The sequence below is a fragment of the Medicago sativa genome, chromosome 1 (assembly GCF_051527215.1).
Source record: "Medicago sativa cultivar Bolivia chromosome 1, Bolivia_mono, whole genome shotgun sequence".
NCBI lineage: Eukaryota > Viridiplantae > Streptophyta > Magnoliopsida > Fabales > Fabaceae > Medicago > Medicago sativa.
In genome coordinates this window covers 83,897,508-83,911,993 of record NC_140749.1, presented here as the reverse complement: position 1 = coordinate 83,911,993, position 14,486 = coordinate 83,897,508, and the positions used below count along the sequence as shown (strand labels likewise).

The 14,486-nt window shown below is 38.2% G+C and overlaps 1 protein-coding gene across 1 annotated transcript; it reads left to right on the top strand.

The window, feature by feature from the left end:
* Positions 1-462: 462 nt before the first annotated feature.
* LOC146958309 (receptor-like protein EIX2) lies at positions 463-2,065 on the top strand. The gene is made up of 2 exons (XM_085751943.1): positions 463-1,131; positions 1,241-2,065. Exons 1-2 carry the CDS (start codon positions 463-465, stop codon positions 2,063-2,065), a joined length of 1,494 nt encoding a protein of 497 aa, XP_085608069.1.
* The last annotated feature ends 12,421 nt before the right edge of the window (positions 2,066-14,486 follow it).

Sequence of the window (14,486 nt, the reverse complement as noted above, 5' to 3'; positions counted from 1 at the left end):
TAGTAAAAGTTCTTGATAGTGACTTTCTCAGGAAAGTGTGCTAACAAAAACACATTTTTCGATTTCATATTTTATAATAATAAAGTATTAATAAGACGGCTTTTTTTTTGGACAGAAGTAATTAATAAGACTGTTATAAAATTAAAATGCCTTTCCACGTCAAGGAATCATATAGGCATTATTGGGTCTAGCTACCATGTCCATTTGACGTTCTTTTGCCCTTTGCCCCTTTCCATACGGTTAGAAGACTTGCTTTTTCTAATAAAAAGTCTTAAGAATATATCATCCATTATATATATATATATATATATATATATATATATATATATATATATATATATATATTTGTGTGTGTATGTATAACTCTTAAGAATATATCATCCATTAGAGAACCTCTTTTTTTATTTTGCAGTTGAAATGATGATGAGAAACCATAATATTAATACATTGCATGCATTGATGATGTTGTCCTTCATTGTTGGGTTCAACTCAGCAACAAAGGATGGGGACACAAAGTGCAAAGAGAGGGAAAGACATGTTCTCCTCACGTTCAAACAAGGCCTTAAAGATGATTATGGCATGTTGTCCACATGGAAGGACGGTCCAAATGAAGATTGTTGCAAATGGATAGGAGTTCAATGCAACAATCAAACTGGTAATGTTCAAAGTCTTGATCTGCAGGGCTCGTATGGACGCCGATTGCTTGGTGAAATCAATCCTTCAATAACTGAATTGCAACATCTAAAATATCTAGACCTCAGCTATTTTAATACCAGTTGTCAAATCCCAAAATTTATTGGATCCTTCAGCAACTTACAATACCTTGATCTCTCATTTGGTGGTTATGATGGGAAGATTCCTATTCAACTTGGGAATCTATCACAATTGCGACATCTTGATCTTAGCAGGAATGATCTCAATGGAGCAATCCCTTTCCAACTCGGAAATCTATCATTGTTGCGGTCTCTTGTGCTCGGTTACAATTCTGATCTTAGAATCAACAGCCAAAGTCAAGGAAATGTTGAGTGGCTATCAAAGCTCTCATCTTTGAGAAAAATTGACTTGAGTGCAATTCAAAATCTCAACAATTCTTCTCATCACACCTTGCAATTCATAATGAAGCTTCCAATTGTATCTAAGAAGTTGTAGCCTTTCTGACGCCAATATTCTCCCTTTATTTGATTCTTATTTGAACTTTTCCACTAGTTCCCTTACTGTCCTTGCTCTATCTTCCAATCAGTTGATGTCTTCATCAATAATATTCAATTGGGTGCTTAACTACAGCTCTAATCTTCAACACCTTTACCTTTCTCGTAACTTGTTGAGAGGTCCCATTCCTGATGATTTTGGAAACATAATGCATTCACTTGTAAGTCTCCATATCTCAAGTAATAGTCTAGAAGGTGAGATCCCAAAATCCATAGGGAATATATGCACCTTGCAGACATTCCAAGCTTATGAGAACCGCTTAAGTGGTGATTTAGATTTGATCACCTCTAGTAACCATTCCCAGTGCATTGGTAATCTATCATCGTTACAGGAACTAGATTTATCGTATAATGAGATTTCAGGCATGTTACCAGACCTTTCAAACCTCTTATCTTTGAGACTATTGAGTCTTGTGGACAATAAATTAATTGGAGAAATACCCCAAAGTATTGGATCCCTTACAGAGTTAGAGAGTTTGTACCTGAGCCGAAACTCTTTTGAAGGTGTCGTCTCTGAATCCCATTTCACTAACCTCTCCAAATTGAAAAGGCTATGGTTGTCCGACAACTCATTGACTATGGAGGTTAGTAATGATTGGGTTCTTCCTTTTCAATTACTAGAATCGGGTTTATCAAATTGTAATATGAATTCTAGATTTCCAAATTGGCTTCAAACACAAAATGACTTATCCGATCTTTCCCTTTCAAATGTCAGTAATATATCTCCAATACCTCTTTGGTTTTGGGGAAAATTGCAAACAATAACTAGCATGGACATTTCAAACAACAATCTCACTGGCATGATTCCTAATTTGGAACTCAATCTTGGTACCAACAATCCTTTTATTTGTTGGTGATTTCCAAAATAATGGAATCACTTTAAATCAAAAGTTGTAACTCTTCATGAGAATCATTCATATACATTGGAACTTTTCGCAAAGAGATGCTTAATGAACATTTGCATTGATTCAAATGTATATGATTATAACCTTTGGCAAAAGGGTGCTTAATGAACCTTTGCATTGATTCAAGTGTATATGATTATAACCTTTGACAAAGGGATGTTTAATGAACCATAACATTGTTTCAAATCAAAGGGGTGTTTTCTCTCATGTGAAGAGTCATATAATGCACTATAAATGCTTGGCATTTGGGCATTAGTTGGATACAAAAAGAACACAGAACAACAACACACAAAAAAAGAACAACAACATAATTCTCCATCATTCTCTTACTCTAAATCATCCATCAATTCTCTAATGCATGAGTGAATTGCTGGAACCATAAATCTGTAAAATACTGTTAGGAGATACGCTTGGTGTGGTTGTGCAATACACGTCAAGGAACTCATAGTATCCTGAAGGGGATTCGCCGGTCATTCCTTATTGCATCCAATATACAGTTATTGGTGGGGGCGAATCGAACCTAAAGGTTAGTATGGCAACCCCATACGCTTTGAGTTTGCATGCATAACCATTAATCTTTTCAGGTTTCAAGTACAGCAGCATCTTCCCAACAATCAAGATAACAACAAATCTTTGGAATTTATGTGCACACTTCATCATAGTCATCTTCATCATCTTCTTGGTCAAGTTATTGCAGCAGACCCCCAACACAAGATCCAACAATCTTTAGGTTCGATTTATGATTTACTTGTGATTAATGGCTGCAATTTTGGGAGAGATGAAAGTTTACATTTTCATCCATGACTACGGTGAACGGTAAACAAATTCCTTTTATGAACATATGTTGTGGAAATTTATGGATAAATATTTCATTTGTGATGTGTTGATGTTAAATTTACATGTGGTTGTAGATAATATATGCATGATAAATTTTGGTATGGATGAAATTTATCGTTTGAAATTTGTTTGATGTTAATTTGAACATGAGATAATGTGTGATTACCTATTATGAAATATTTGGTGTTCTAAATGCATGTGTGTAGTATCTAAGTAAAATATGAATATGTTAGATTTAACATGTGGTGACATATATATGCATGATTTAGAAATTGTTCAAGTATATGAATTTTGATGAGTATAGTAATACGTTTAGAATGTTTAAACACTATTTTATTTATGAAAGTAGTGTAGATAAATTGCCAAAATATCAAGTGGTTGCTTTAATGATATTATTTACTTTGTGTAAGAGATTATTATCATTAGTATTGTGTTGATATTATATGTACATGATAATATGAAAAGTAATGGTTAATTTCTTGTTTATCATGATATTAAAATAATTTGGGTATGTTTTGAATTATTGTAAGTTGATATATGTTCATAGAAGAAAGTCATAGAAAATATTAATGATTTTGGTTCATTGTTTATTCTTCTATGTCATTATTTATTGAAATTTAGTATTGAACATATTTAAACATAAACTTGAATTTAACACAATGAATTTATGATATATGTATTAGTTATATGATAACTAAAATCAAAATGATTGTGTTATATTTAATTTTATGTGGAGTATATGACTTACATGTTTAATCCCATCTTATTAAGTTTAGTAATGACATTCTTTTATGATCTAGTTTTATTTTGCTATGTATGTTTAATGCATTCAATGTATGATATATCTTGGCTAGATATAAAAGAAAAGTTGAAGTTGGAATTGAAATGCATGTTAAATATTGTTATAGCAAAGGTGTAATGACATAAAAGTTTGTGTACTATTACAATATACTCAATTGACGAAAGTGTCATGGTTTGATGATAGTTGGTAAATACTATCAAGAGTATATAAGTTGATCCATAGACATAGCTATGAGAATTAAAAATCTATGTGAAGAATTGAATATTCAAAGTTTATAAAAGTTAACAGAAAATCTTGCAATTATTTGACGAAATGATTGACAAGGAATGATGTCTTTGGAAATGATGTTGAATACATTGAAGACATTATTAGGGATGTGGTACAAACCCAAATCTAATTGATCACCAATGGTGGAAACTCAACCCACACTTGAGTAGCATCAAGTCTTGGGTTCAATGGTGAAAGTACACTATTAGAGTGATTGAAGTACTTGACAATAGATACATCCCAAGGGGTAAAAGTACTTGGACCATAAGAAGAAAAAGGGTAGGATGAGGTTTTCCTCTTAATGGACATATAGCATATATTTGCTGGAATGCATACTTATGGGGCATTTCCGATATAGTCTACCTATGTGAGAATGAAGTTTGGCCGCTTCACGGAGTTCAAGGGTTTGACTCTTAAATTCTCATGAAAAGGGATATATGACACAAGGCCTTCTTAATGTGTCATCTTACAAGTCTCTTTATCAATGGTACCGAGATTCTATGTGTAAGTTATGCACACTTGTTCTAATGAATAGTTGGTTCAAAGCTTGCCTACCATACTATTTGGGAATGAGTGAAAACTTAACTTACTAAGTAATGGTTCAAATCGCGAGATACCATTATCTGAAGGCATGGAATTTCCGGATTTATGTGATTTAGTATTTTGAAAATGGTGGGGGATTGTTGGTGATTTCCAAAATAATGGAATCACTTTAAATCAAAAGTTGTAACTCTTCATGAGAATCATTCATATACATTGGAACTTTTCGCAAAGAGATGCTTAATGAACATTTGCATTGATTCAAATGTATATGATTATAACCTTTGGCAAAAGGGTGCTTAATGAACCTTTGCATGTTATACCCTAATTTTGGACCTAAAAATACTAACTCAATTCCTCTTTTCTTGCATTATAAGTCATTTGAACTATCTCTGATCAATTGCATCTTTCTCTGCATTTTATTTCAATGTTATTTGCAAAATTCACATGCAAGGGCATTTTAGTCATTTCCTATGTCAAAGTTTCTCTCAGTCTTTCAAAATTTTGTTTAAGACCTTTCAAATAAGTTTGAATAAGTCTTTGTTTCATTCTATGTCAGAATCCATTTCAAAAATTGCATTTGAAGTCATTTTAGGTCAGTTTTGCCCCTAAGGGCATTTTAGTCTTTTCAAGTGTCAAGACTCTGTTCAAATCTTAAAAATTGTCTCTGAGTCTTTTTATTTTGCTTATGTAAACTCTTGCTTTAATCCCTTGTTAAAAAATCATTTTTAAATTGCATTTGAGTCGTTTCGAGTCATTTTAGTCCCTAGGGGCGTTTTGGTCATTTCACATAATATTTCTGATTCGTTTTAATCTGCTTTGTTGTTTTTAATCGTCTCATTTTACGTTAATTTTCAATTTACTTTTTTTTCAATTCAATTTTAGTTTTGATTTTCATTTTGGTCCTCGTACTTTTGTTATTTGCATTTTAATCCTTTTTTAAGTCAAAGTCAAAGTTTGTTAGAGTCAAGTGCCACATGGCATTATTTCATTGGTCCAAGCTTCCCACATCACCTATAAATAGGTCAAAGTCATGGTCAAGGTTAACAACTAATCATTTTTTTTTACACCAATTTTATTTTCAATCATTTTTTACACAAAATCACAAAAATCTTTTTTTTCTTTTTTCTCTTCTCTCTAACCACCTCCTTCACCACCCTAACTAACTTTTTCCACCACCCTAACAAACTATTTTTCACCACTTTTCTTCATCTTCAACCTCTAACAACCACCACAAATCCTCCATAACCAAAACCTTGATCATTACTTTCAACCTCCAAAAATCCAACACCAATACACTTTCTCCCTCTATTCTTCCGAATCAAACAGCATTCATTTTCCGAATTCCCCAAGAACACTATGAACAAAAATTTCCGGAATTCTCAAATCACATGAACAATTTTCGGATCATCTTCCTCAACCACACAAAATTCAAATTGTGAATTCATTCACCATAACCAAGACAAGCTCGATTTGGAGCTGAGCAACACAAACGGTGACGCAAATTCGTCCCTGTTCTTGTCAAACGCCAAATTCCGAAAGTAAATCCATGAGATAGAGTCATAAGCTTGAATCCGTGAAGATGAAGAAGAACAAGGTCGAGTTCGTGGACAGAAGCAAGCATAATAAGACCGATGTGAAGCTTTCCGTTCTCAAAACGATGTTTCCTCCGACTTAAACCAGAGGTAACGGTTTCATTTCATGGTTGTTCATCTTTTCTTGCTAATTTTTTTTCGAAACTTGCAAGCTAGATCTAGGCTGTTTGTGTTGTTTTTGCTAAAAGCCGATTTCGAAAATGAATAGAGGGCGAAGAGAGCTTCAATTTGATATAAAATTTCTTTGAAAACGGAGTTGTTTTGAAACTCCGGCACGGTGGTGCCACCACCGACCACCGTGCCGGAAGAAACTATCTCGCCGGAAGGGATGAAGGTGTAGGGCGGCGCTATATTTTTCTCAGCAAGAAGAAGCACTCATATTTCAATTGTTTGGAACGTGAAAGAAGAAGGAATACTTGGTGACTTGCTTTTTTTTTTACCACACAACACTTTTTATACTTCCTTCATAATTGTATAACCCTACCCATAACCCATGATCCATGACCCATCATCCTAGCCCATTTTCGTTTTTTACCATAAGCCCAACGTTTTTTTTTGCCTTCTTTTTCCAGTATGCTACGTGCACCCCCCCCTTTCCCAGCATTTCTTGCTAAAAATTGCTAATTACACCCCTGTCTGTCCAAAATCTTTGATAAAATTCCTAAAAAAATTTCATGTATCCTTGATCATTTTCTTGACATTTTTTTGGTGTTTTTATGTGTTAAATCTTGATTAAAAAATATGTAGTATTTTCTTGTTAAAAGTTTACCTTTTTTTGTTAAAAATTGTGAAATTTTATATGTGTTTGTATCTAAAAATTCTCTAAAAGTTCCAAAAATTTTCACACATATTTCTTGATAGTTTTGTGGTATTTTTGTGATAATTGTTGCATGTTAAAATTGATAAAAATATATGTGGAGTTTTCTTGTGATTTTATGTTACTTTTTGTTAATTTCTTGTGAAATTCTTGCATGTTCTTGATCCCAAAATCTTGCTATGGTATATTGACCCTTGATATGAGAATTTGCAATGTGTATGCCTCTGATTTGGTGCTATTCTTTACTATTTTGGAGTTTGATTTGTTAATTTCTTGTTTTACAAGTCATGTAAATAATTGTTTGTGGAAATAAAGTGTAAAATATGCTTAAAATGTGTCATAATTCTTGGTGTAATATTGTCTTATAATTTTCATGTCATAGCTGAAATAAAACTCTTTGAAGATTGTCATGGCATGAAAATTATAGGCCTTATGATTGTGGGAATTTTATGACAAAGTTTAGGCATATTTTACCACTTTTGTGTGCTAGGATTTCTACTTTTTTTTTGGTCAAGTTTCATTACTTTCCTATGCTATTTTACTTGCATCCATTTCAATCCTTATTATTCCTTGTGCCACTAACCATTTTGTTTCATGTTTCATGCATCTCCACAAGCTTACTTCATTCTTCCATTATAGTTTCATTTCTTGCACTTTAATTCCCATATTAATACTTAGAATGTAACATCTAGGAAATCTTGTACTTTACTTTTATGCCATTTTTAATTTCTTGCAAGACCATAGAATGTATCTAGGCCAATGATGTAATAAGGACAATGGACTCTAATAATGTACACCGACACAAGCACCGACATATGCACACACACCACTTTAGGTATATAGCTAGAATATGCATGTTTAGATGTATGTTTAGGATTGTATGCTTTAGATGTATGCCTAGGATTTACACTTAGAAAAAATCATTTTTCCAAAAAAAAATATGAACAACATCACTCAAACCATTTTCTAAATAAACCTTGGGATCAAAATCCCATTGTAATTTTCCCTTTTATTTTCTTAATCAAATTTCAATGAACTTTAATCATACTTAGACTATCTTTTGCAAATGACTAATTCCACCTCACCTTTTTCTAATCTCATGCCCTTGAGGCCTCCTTCTATTCTTCAAACTCCAATTTTCAAACTTAAAATCAACCAACAAAAACAAAAACATTTTTTGGAAGAGAACTACGGTGGATTTGATCCCTTAAACGGGTACGTAGGCAAGGAACAAAATTCCTTCAATTCAAATAAAATAAAAATTCAAACACTTTCTTCTCCCTCCAATTCTTCACTTAGCAAATTTTAGGTGTAAATAACATTTTCAAATAGCATTTAAAAATAAAGCGCGCGCGTAGAAATTAAAGACGGTTCCTATAGGTTACTATAGTCGTTATGGGTGCCTAACACCTTCCCGTAGCGAAAACAACTCCCGGACCTCGATTCTCAAGGGTTTTGCTTACTTTTTCCCTTCCCAAGAAAAAATAAGATATCACCGGTTTAAAAGGTTCAAACGTAATCAATGTTTGACACCCGAAAACCAAGATAAAACAGCTGGCGACTTCACTGGGGAGATTCGAGAGTTACGCCTAGTCTTTATTTCCACGCTTGCGCTTGTATTTTTACTTGCTTCTTTTACTTGCTTTCCTATGTGAATAAATGTTTAATTTCTTGCAAACGTGTGGGGTGAGAATATCAAAAGTCCTGCACCCGGGCTGAGGGAACTTAGGATTTAGGAGGGATATAATCGACAATTCATTCCGGGGGTTGCCTCGTGTTTTGGATTACGCGATCAATCCCACATAGCTGAGGCATTTTGGGGGTGATGTTGTCGGCGCGAGTTGTCGCGTTTAGGCACTTTGCTTCTAATTGTTCTATGACGCTATGAACCGTAGATAACCAAACCCATCCATGGCCATTTTCTAGGATGTAGTGCGGAGGCTAAACCGGGTGTTGTCTCGAGTTTTAGTCGTCACGCGATACTACACTCAAGTTAGACCTTCCACGTATAATCATGGAGCGAGGGTTGTCTCGTGACACCATGAGATACGTCGGAGAGGTTGCAACTTGGGAACCTTTTTTAGAACCCGGTTACTATTATCCTAAAACCCCAGTTTCACCGGACACCGTGTCCACCCATGACTCCTCGACTTTGAACTTCAAACCCACCATGTTTTCTCCGAACTTGAACATAATCATGCATTCATGCATACATGCATACATGCATAAACTTTTTGTCATGCATTGTTATCGAAGGGCTTAGACAAGTTGAAATTGTAAACATTGTAGGGATGAAGATGACTAAGTCCTACAAGTTCAAGGAAGTGGATTTGGCTAGTTTGAGAGATTTGGCACTCAAGATTGAGGATCCGACTGGTTTCCGACGTCGTTACGGGGCTTTACTTCCGATTCTTCATACTAATGTGGATGAGAAGCTTGTGCACACTCTAGTGCAATTCTATGATCCGGGGTATCGGTGCTTCACTTTTCCGGACTTTCAGTTGGTACCTACTCTAGAGGCTTATTCTTCCTTGATGGGTTTATCTATTGCTAAGGGGATACCTTTCTCAGGACCTGAAAATCCTCTTCCTCCATTGGTTATTGCTAAAGATCTCTATCTCAAGACCACCGATGTCTCCAAGAATCTTGTTACTAAAGCACATATCCGAGGGTTCACTTCAGAGTATCTTCTTGGGAAAGCCAACCTCAATACCACTTGTCAGGACACTCTTGAGGCTATTCTTGCACTTCTCATCTATGGGCTTATTCTCTTTCCGAATCTTGATGGCTTCGTGGACATGAATGCTATTATGATCTTCCACTCCAAGAATCCGGTTCCTACTTTGCTAGCTGACACATACCATGCTATTCACGATCGTTCCAGCAAAGGTCGTGGATACATTCTTTGTTGTGTGCCTCTCCTCTATAGGTGGTTTATTTCGCACCTTCCGCAGTCTTTCCACGACAATCCGAGGAATTGGTCTATTTCACAGAGGATTATGGCTCTCACTCCTAATGAAGTGGTTTGGCTCACTCCCGCTTCTAGGGTCAAGGAAATCATCTTTGGTGGTGGAAAGTTTCTTAATGTACCTCTTCTCGGTACCCGGGGTGGAATCAACTATAACCCGGAGCTTGCTTTGCGACAATTCAGTTTCCCGATGAAAGATAAACCCATCAATTTTGCTACAGCTCCTTACTTCTTTCACTACTCCAATGCTCCCACCGGAATTAGAGAAGATTTCATGCAAGCTTGGACCAAGCTTCGGAAGAAAGAGGTAAAGCATATGGGTGTGAGGTCCGGTATCGCTCATGAGGCCTATACACAGTGGGTGATAAACCGAGCTGAGGAGGCTGGTACGCCTTACCCCTCTATGAGATATGTGTCTGCATCTGTTCCTACCATGCCTTTGCCTCTACTCCCACCTACCCAGGAGATGTATCAGGAGCATCTAGCTATGGAGAGTCGGAAGAAGCATCAGTGGAGAGCTAGATACTATGAGGCTGAGAATTTGATCATGACTTTGGATGGAAAAGGTGAGCAGCAGACTCATGAGGTCTTGACACTGAAGAAAGAGTTAGCTAAGGCTAGGAGAGAGATTGAGGAGAAAGATAGGTTGCTTATGAGGGACTCCAAGAGGGCTAGGAGTGCCCGTGACTTCTACGCACGATACTGCAGCTATGAGTCCGACTCTGAGGACGACGCTTCCACTTCCTATGCTTGAGGATTTCCATTTCCTGTTGTTATTTCCTTTTGTTTATGTTAAAATTGTCTTGTAAAACTACATGTCGTTGTTTGTTTCCCGTTTACGTTAATTGTTGCTTGGTAATGTTTACAAGTTCATAATTTGTCTAAAACCCTTCGATAACCTAAAGAGAGTCTTTTTTGCATATACATCAACACATTTCATGCATCATATGCATTCATTGACCACAAAAAAACTTCTCTCGTGCTCATTGCCTCCTGGTTTTGTCCGCCGCAGTCTGAAAAGTGGCTCGTGTTCGCAAAGTCTACCAACCAGATAGAATTCATCAAACAAGATTTCACAAGAGAAGGATAATGGCTAACTTTGAAGAAGAAAATGCTCAGCTCCTTGCCGAACTGGCTGCTATGAAAGAAGACTTGGCTAAGGCTCATGACGCTATGTCCGCTATGATGGCTTCACAGGAACAGCCAGCCACTTCTATTCCAGTTACTGCTGAGGTGATTCCCTCTATCCCACTATCTACTGTGGCTACTGATGCTCGTTTTGTTATGCCCAACGGCCGTCCTTATGGCCTCTCAGCTTACTACTCTCCTAATACTGCTGCTGGTGTCTCTGGTTTTGCTGGTCAAGGACAGATTCCTGTGTCTACTACTATGCCTCAAGTAACTACTGTTGTTACCGACCCTATTGTACACACTGTGCAACAGGTGATTGATGTTGATACTCCGCGTGGACAAGATCCCGCAATGGAAGCTATGAAGAGACAGTTAAGGGAGTTGGCTGGAGAACTCCGTGAGGTCAAGGCTAGCCGAGGAAACAATGGTGCTCCTGCTAAAGCTCGTGACCTGTGCTTGGTATCCCGATTTGAGGTTCCGAAGAAATTCAAAGAGCCAGAATTTGACAAGTACAATGGGACTTCTTGCCCACATAACCATGTTATCCGGTATGTCCGAAAGATGGCTAACTATGCCGACAATGATGCACTGATGATCCACTGCTTCCAGAGTAGCTTGACAGATGATGCAGCAGATTGGTACACTAGTCTGAGCAAAGATAACATCCATACCTTTGAGGAACTCGCTGCTGCTTTTGAAGGTCAATATGAGTTCAACACCCGTCTGAGGCCAAACAGGGACTCTCTCAAAGCCCTATCTCAGAAATCAGATGAAACATTCCGTGAATATGCTCAAAGGTGGAGAGGGGCAGCTGCCCGTGTTTCTCCTCGACTTGATGAGGAAGAGTTAACACAGACATTCCTGAAGACTCTGAAGAAGGAATATAAGGAGAGAATGATAGTCTCTGCCCCAAACAACTTCTCTGATATGGTTACAATGGGAACGCGTCTAGAGGAGGCCGTCCGAGATGGTATTATTGTCCTAGAGAAAGGTGAATCATCAAACAGTGCACCAAAGAAGTATGGTAACGGTCATCACAAGAGAAAAGAATCTGATGTAGGGATGGTGTCTGGTAACCCGTCTGCAGCAGCCATGCAACTACCTTCGCCCTATCAATACATGCAATACTCTCAACATCCTTTCTTCCCACCATTCTACCAACAATATCCTCTGCCACCGGGTCAACAACCAATGCCCGTCAATGCTATCCCTCAGCAAACACAACAACAGCCTCCTGCTCAACAGCAACGACAGCAACAACAGGGTCCCCGACCTAAGCCTTCTTTCCCGCCAATACCAATGCGGTATGGTGAATTGCTCCCAACTCTGCTGGCCAAGGGGCACTGTGTCACCAGACCAGGCAAGCCTCCGCCTAATCCATTACCTCCGAGGTTCCGTCAGGACTTAACATGTGAATTTCATCAAGGTGCTCAAGGCCATGATATCGAAGGTTGCTTTGCTCTGAAATATATTGTGAAAGATCTGATAGAAAAGGGACGGTTGACTTTTGAGAACAGTGTTCCCCATGTCCTTGACAACCCGCTTCCAAACCATGCTGCTGTCAATATGATTGAGGCCTTTGAAAGGGTTCCTGTCCATCAAGAGGATCCCAGGCTGGATGTCCGCAATGTCGTTACTCCCTTGGTGCCATTACATGTCAAACTTTGCCAGGCTTCTCTGTTCAAACATGATCATGATTCTTGTTCAGAATGTCTGCAGAATCCTATGGGCTGTTGTGTTGTGCAAAATGATATCCAGAGCCTGATGGATGACAAGTACTTGATTGCCAGTGATGTATGTGTGATTGTGCCAGTATTCCATGACTCTCCTGTTGAAAGTGCATCTCAGGTAAAGAATGTTGAGCCTTTGGTGATCAGGCTACCTGGTCCAGTATCTTATACCTCTACCAAAGCAATTCCCTACAAATACAATGCAACCATGGTTGAAAATGGGGTGGAAGTACCTCCGGTATCCCCAGCTACAATTGACAATGTTGCCGGTGAAATTACAGCTCTCAGAAGCGGGAAAGTCCGTCCACCCTTGTTTCAAAGACAGGTGGTGACACCAATTGCCACGGTAACTCCACCAGTTGCTCCCCCTGTTGACAAGAACACCGGCCCAGCAGGCCAATCTATTGAAGAGTCCAATCTGGACGAAATCCTGAGACTTATCAAGAAAAGTGACTATAAGATTGTTGACCAGCTGCTACAAACTCCTTCAAAGATATCCATCCTGTCTCTGCTCATGAGCTCTGAGGCTCATAGGAAAGTGTTAATGAAGATACTCGAGCAAGCTTATGTTGACCACGAGGTCTCTGTGGATCAGTTTGATGGGATAGTGAGTAATATTACTGCCTGCAACAACTTGGGGTTTGGTGACGATGAGCTCCCCGAAGCGGGGAAACGCCACAACTTGGCTCTACATATCTCAGTACATTGTGGATCTGACCTGATATCCAACGTATTGGTAGACACTGGATCGTCTCTGAATGTAATGCCTGAATCCACACTAAGGCAATTGAGCCATCATGGAATTTCTCTGAGGGGTAGCAGTTATCTGGTTAAAGCTTTTGATGGATCCCGCAAGGATGTTCTCGGGGAAGTGGACTTGCCAATTACCGTTGGACCCGAGACATTCCAAATAACCTTCCAAGTCATGGATATCAATGCCTCTTACAGCTGTCTCCTCGGAAGACCATGGATCCACGACGCTGGAGCAGTCACATCCACATTGCATCAGAAGCTCAAGTTCATGAGAAACGGTAAGGTTGTCACCGTATATGGTGAGGAGGCATTTCTGGTTAGCCAAATATCATCGTTCTCTTGTGTTGAAGCAGGGACCGCAGAAGGGACGTCATTCCAAGGCTTGACTGTTGAGGGTGTAGAGCCCCGGAGGGCTGGTGCTAGCATGGCTTCACTCAAGGACGCCCAGAAGGCTGTTCAAGCAGGGCAAGCTGCTGGCTGGGGCAAAGTGATTCAGATCTTGGAAAACAAGCGTAAAGAGGGCCTTGGATTCTCCCCGACATCTGCTGTTTCAAAGGGAACTTTCTACAGTGCTGGGTTCATCAATGCTATTACTGAAGATGCTGCTGAAGGTGGTCACGTGCCTGCATTTGTTATACCAGGAGGCACTGTGAGAAATTGGGAAGCCATTGATGTTCCCTTAGTCATGCATGCTTCCATGTAATGTGTCTTGTTGCTCATGTTTTTTGTTTTCAAAATAACAATCCTTTCGCTCTGCCCAAGGCGAAAGTGATATCTTTGTAAGGGCATGTTTGTTTCGGCATTGCCGTTAATCAATAAAAAGTTGTCGTCTTTCCCACGACTCTTTGTTTTTTACTTTTTAGTGCCTTTTTCTTGGAAATAATGGTAATACCAGAAAAAACCAAAACATCTGTATTTTCTTATTAATTTCAA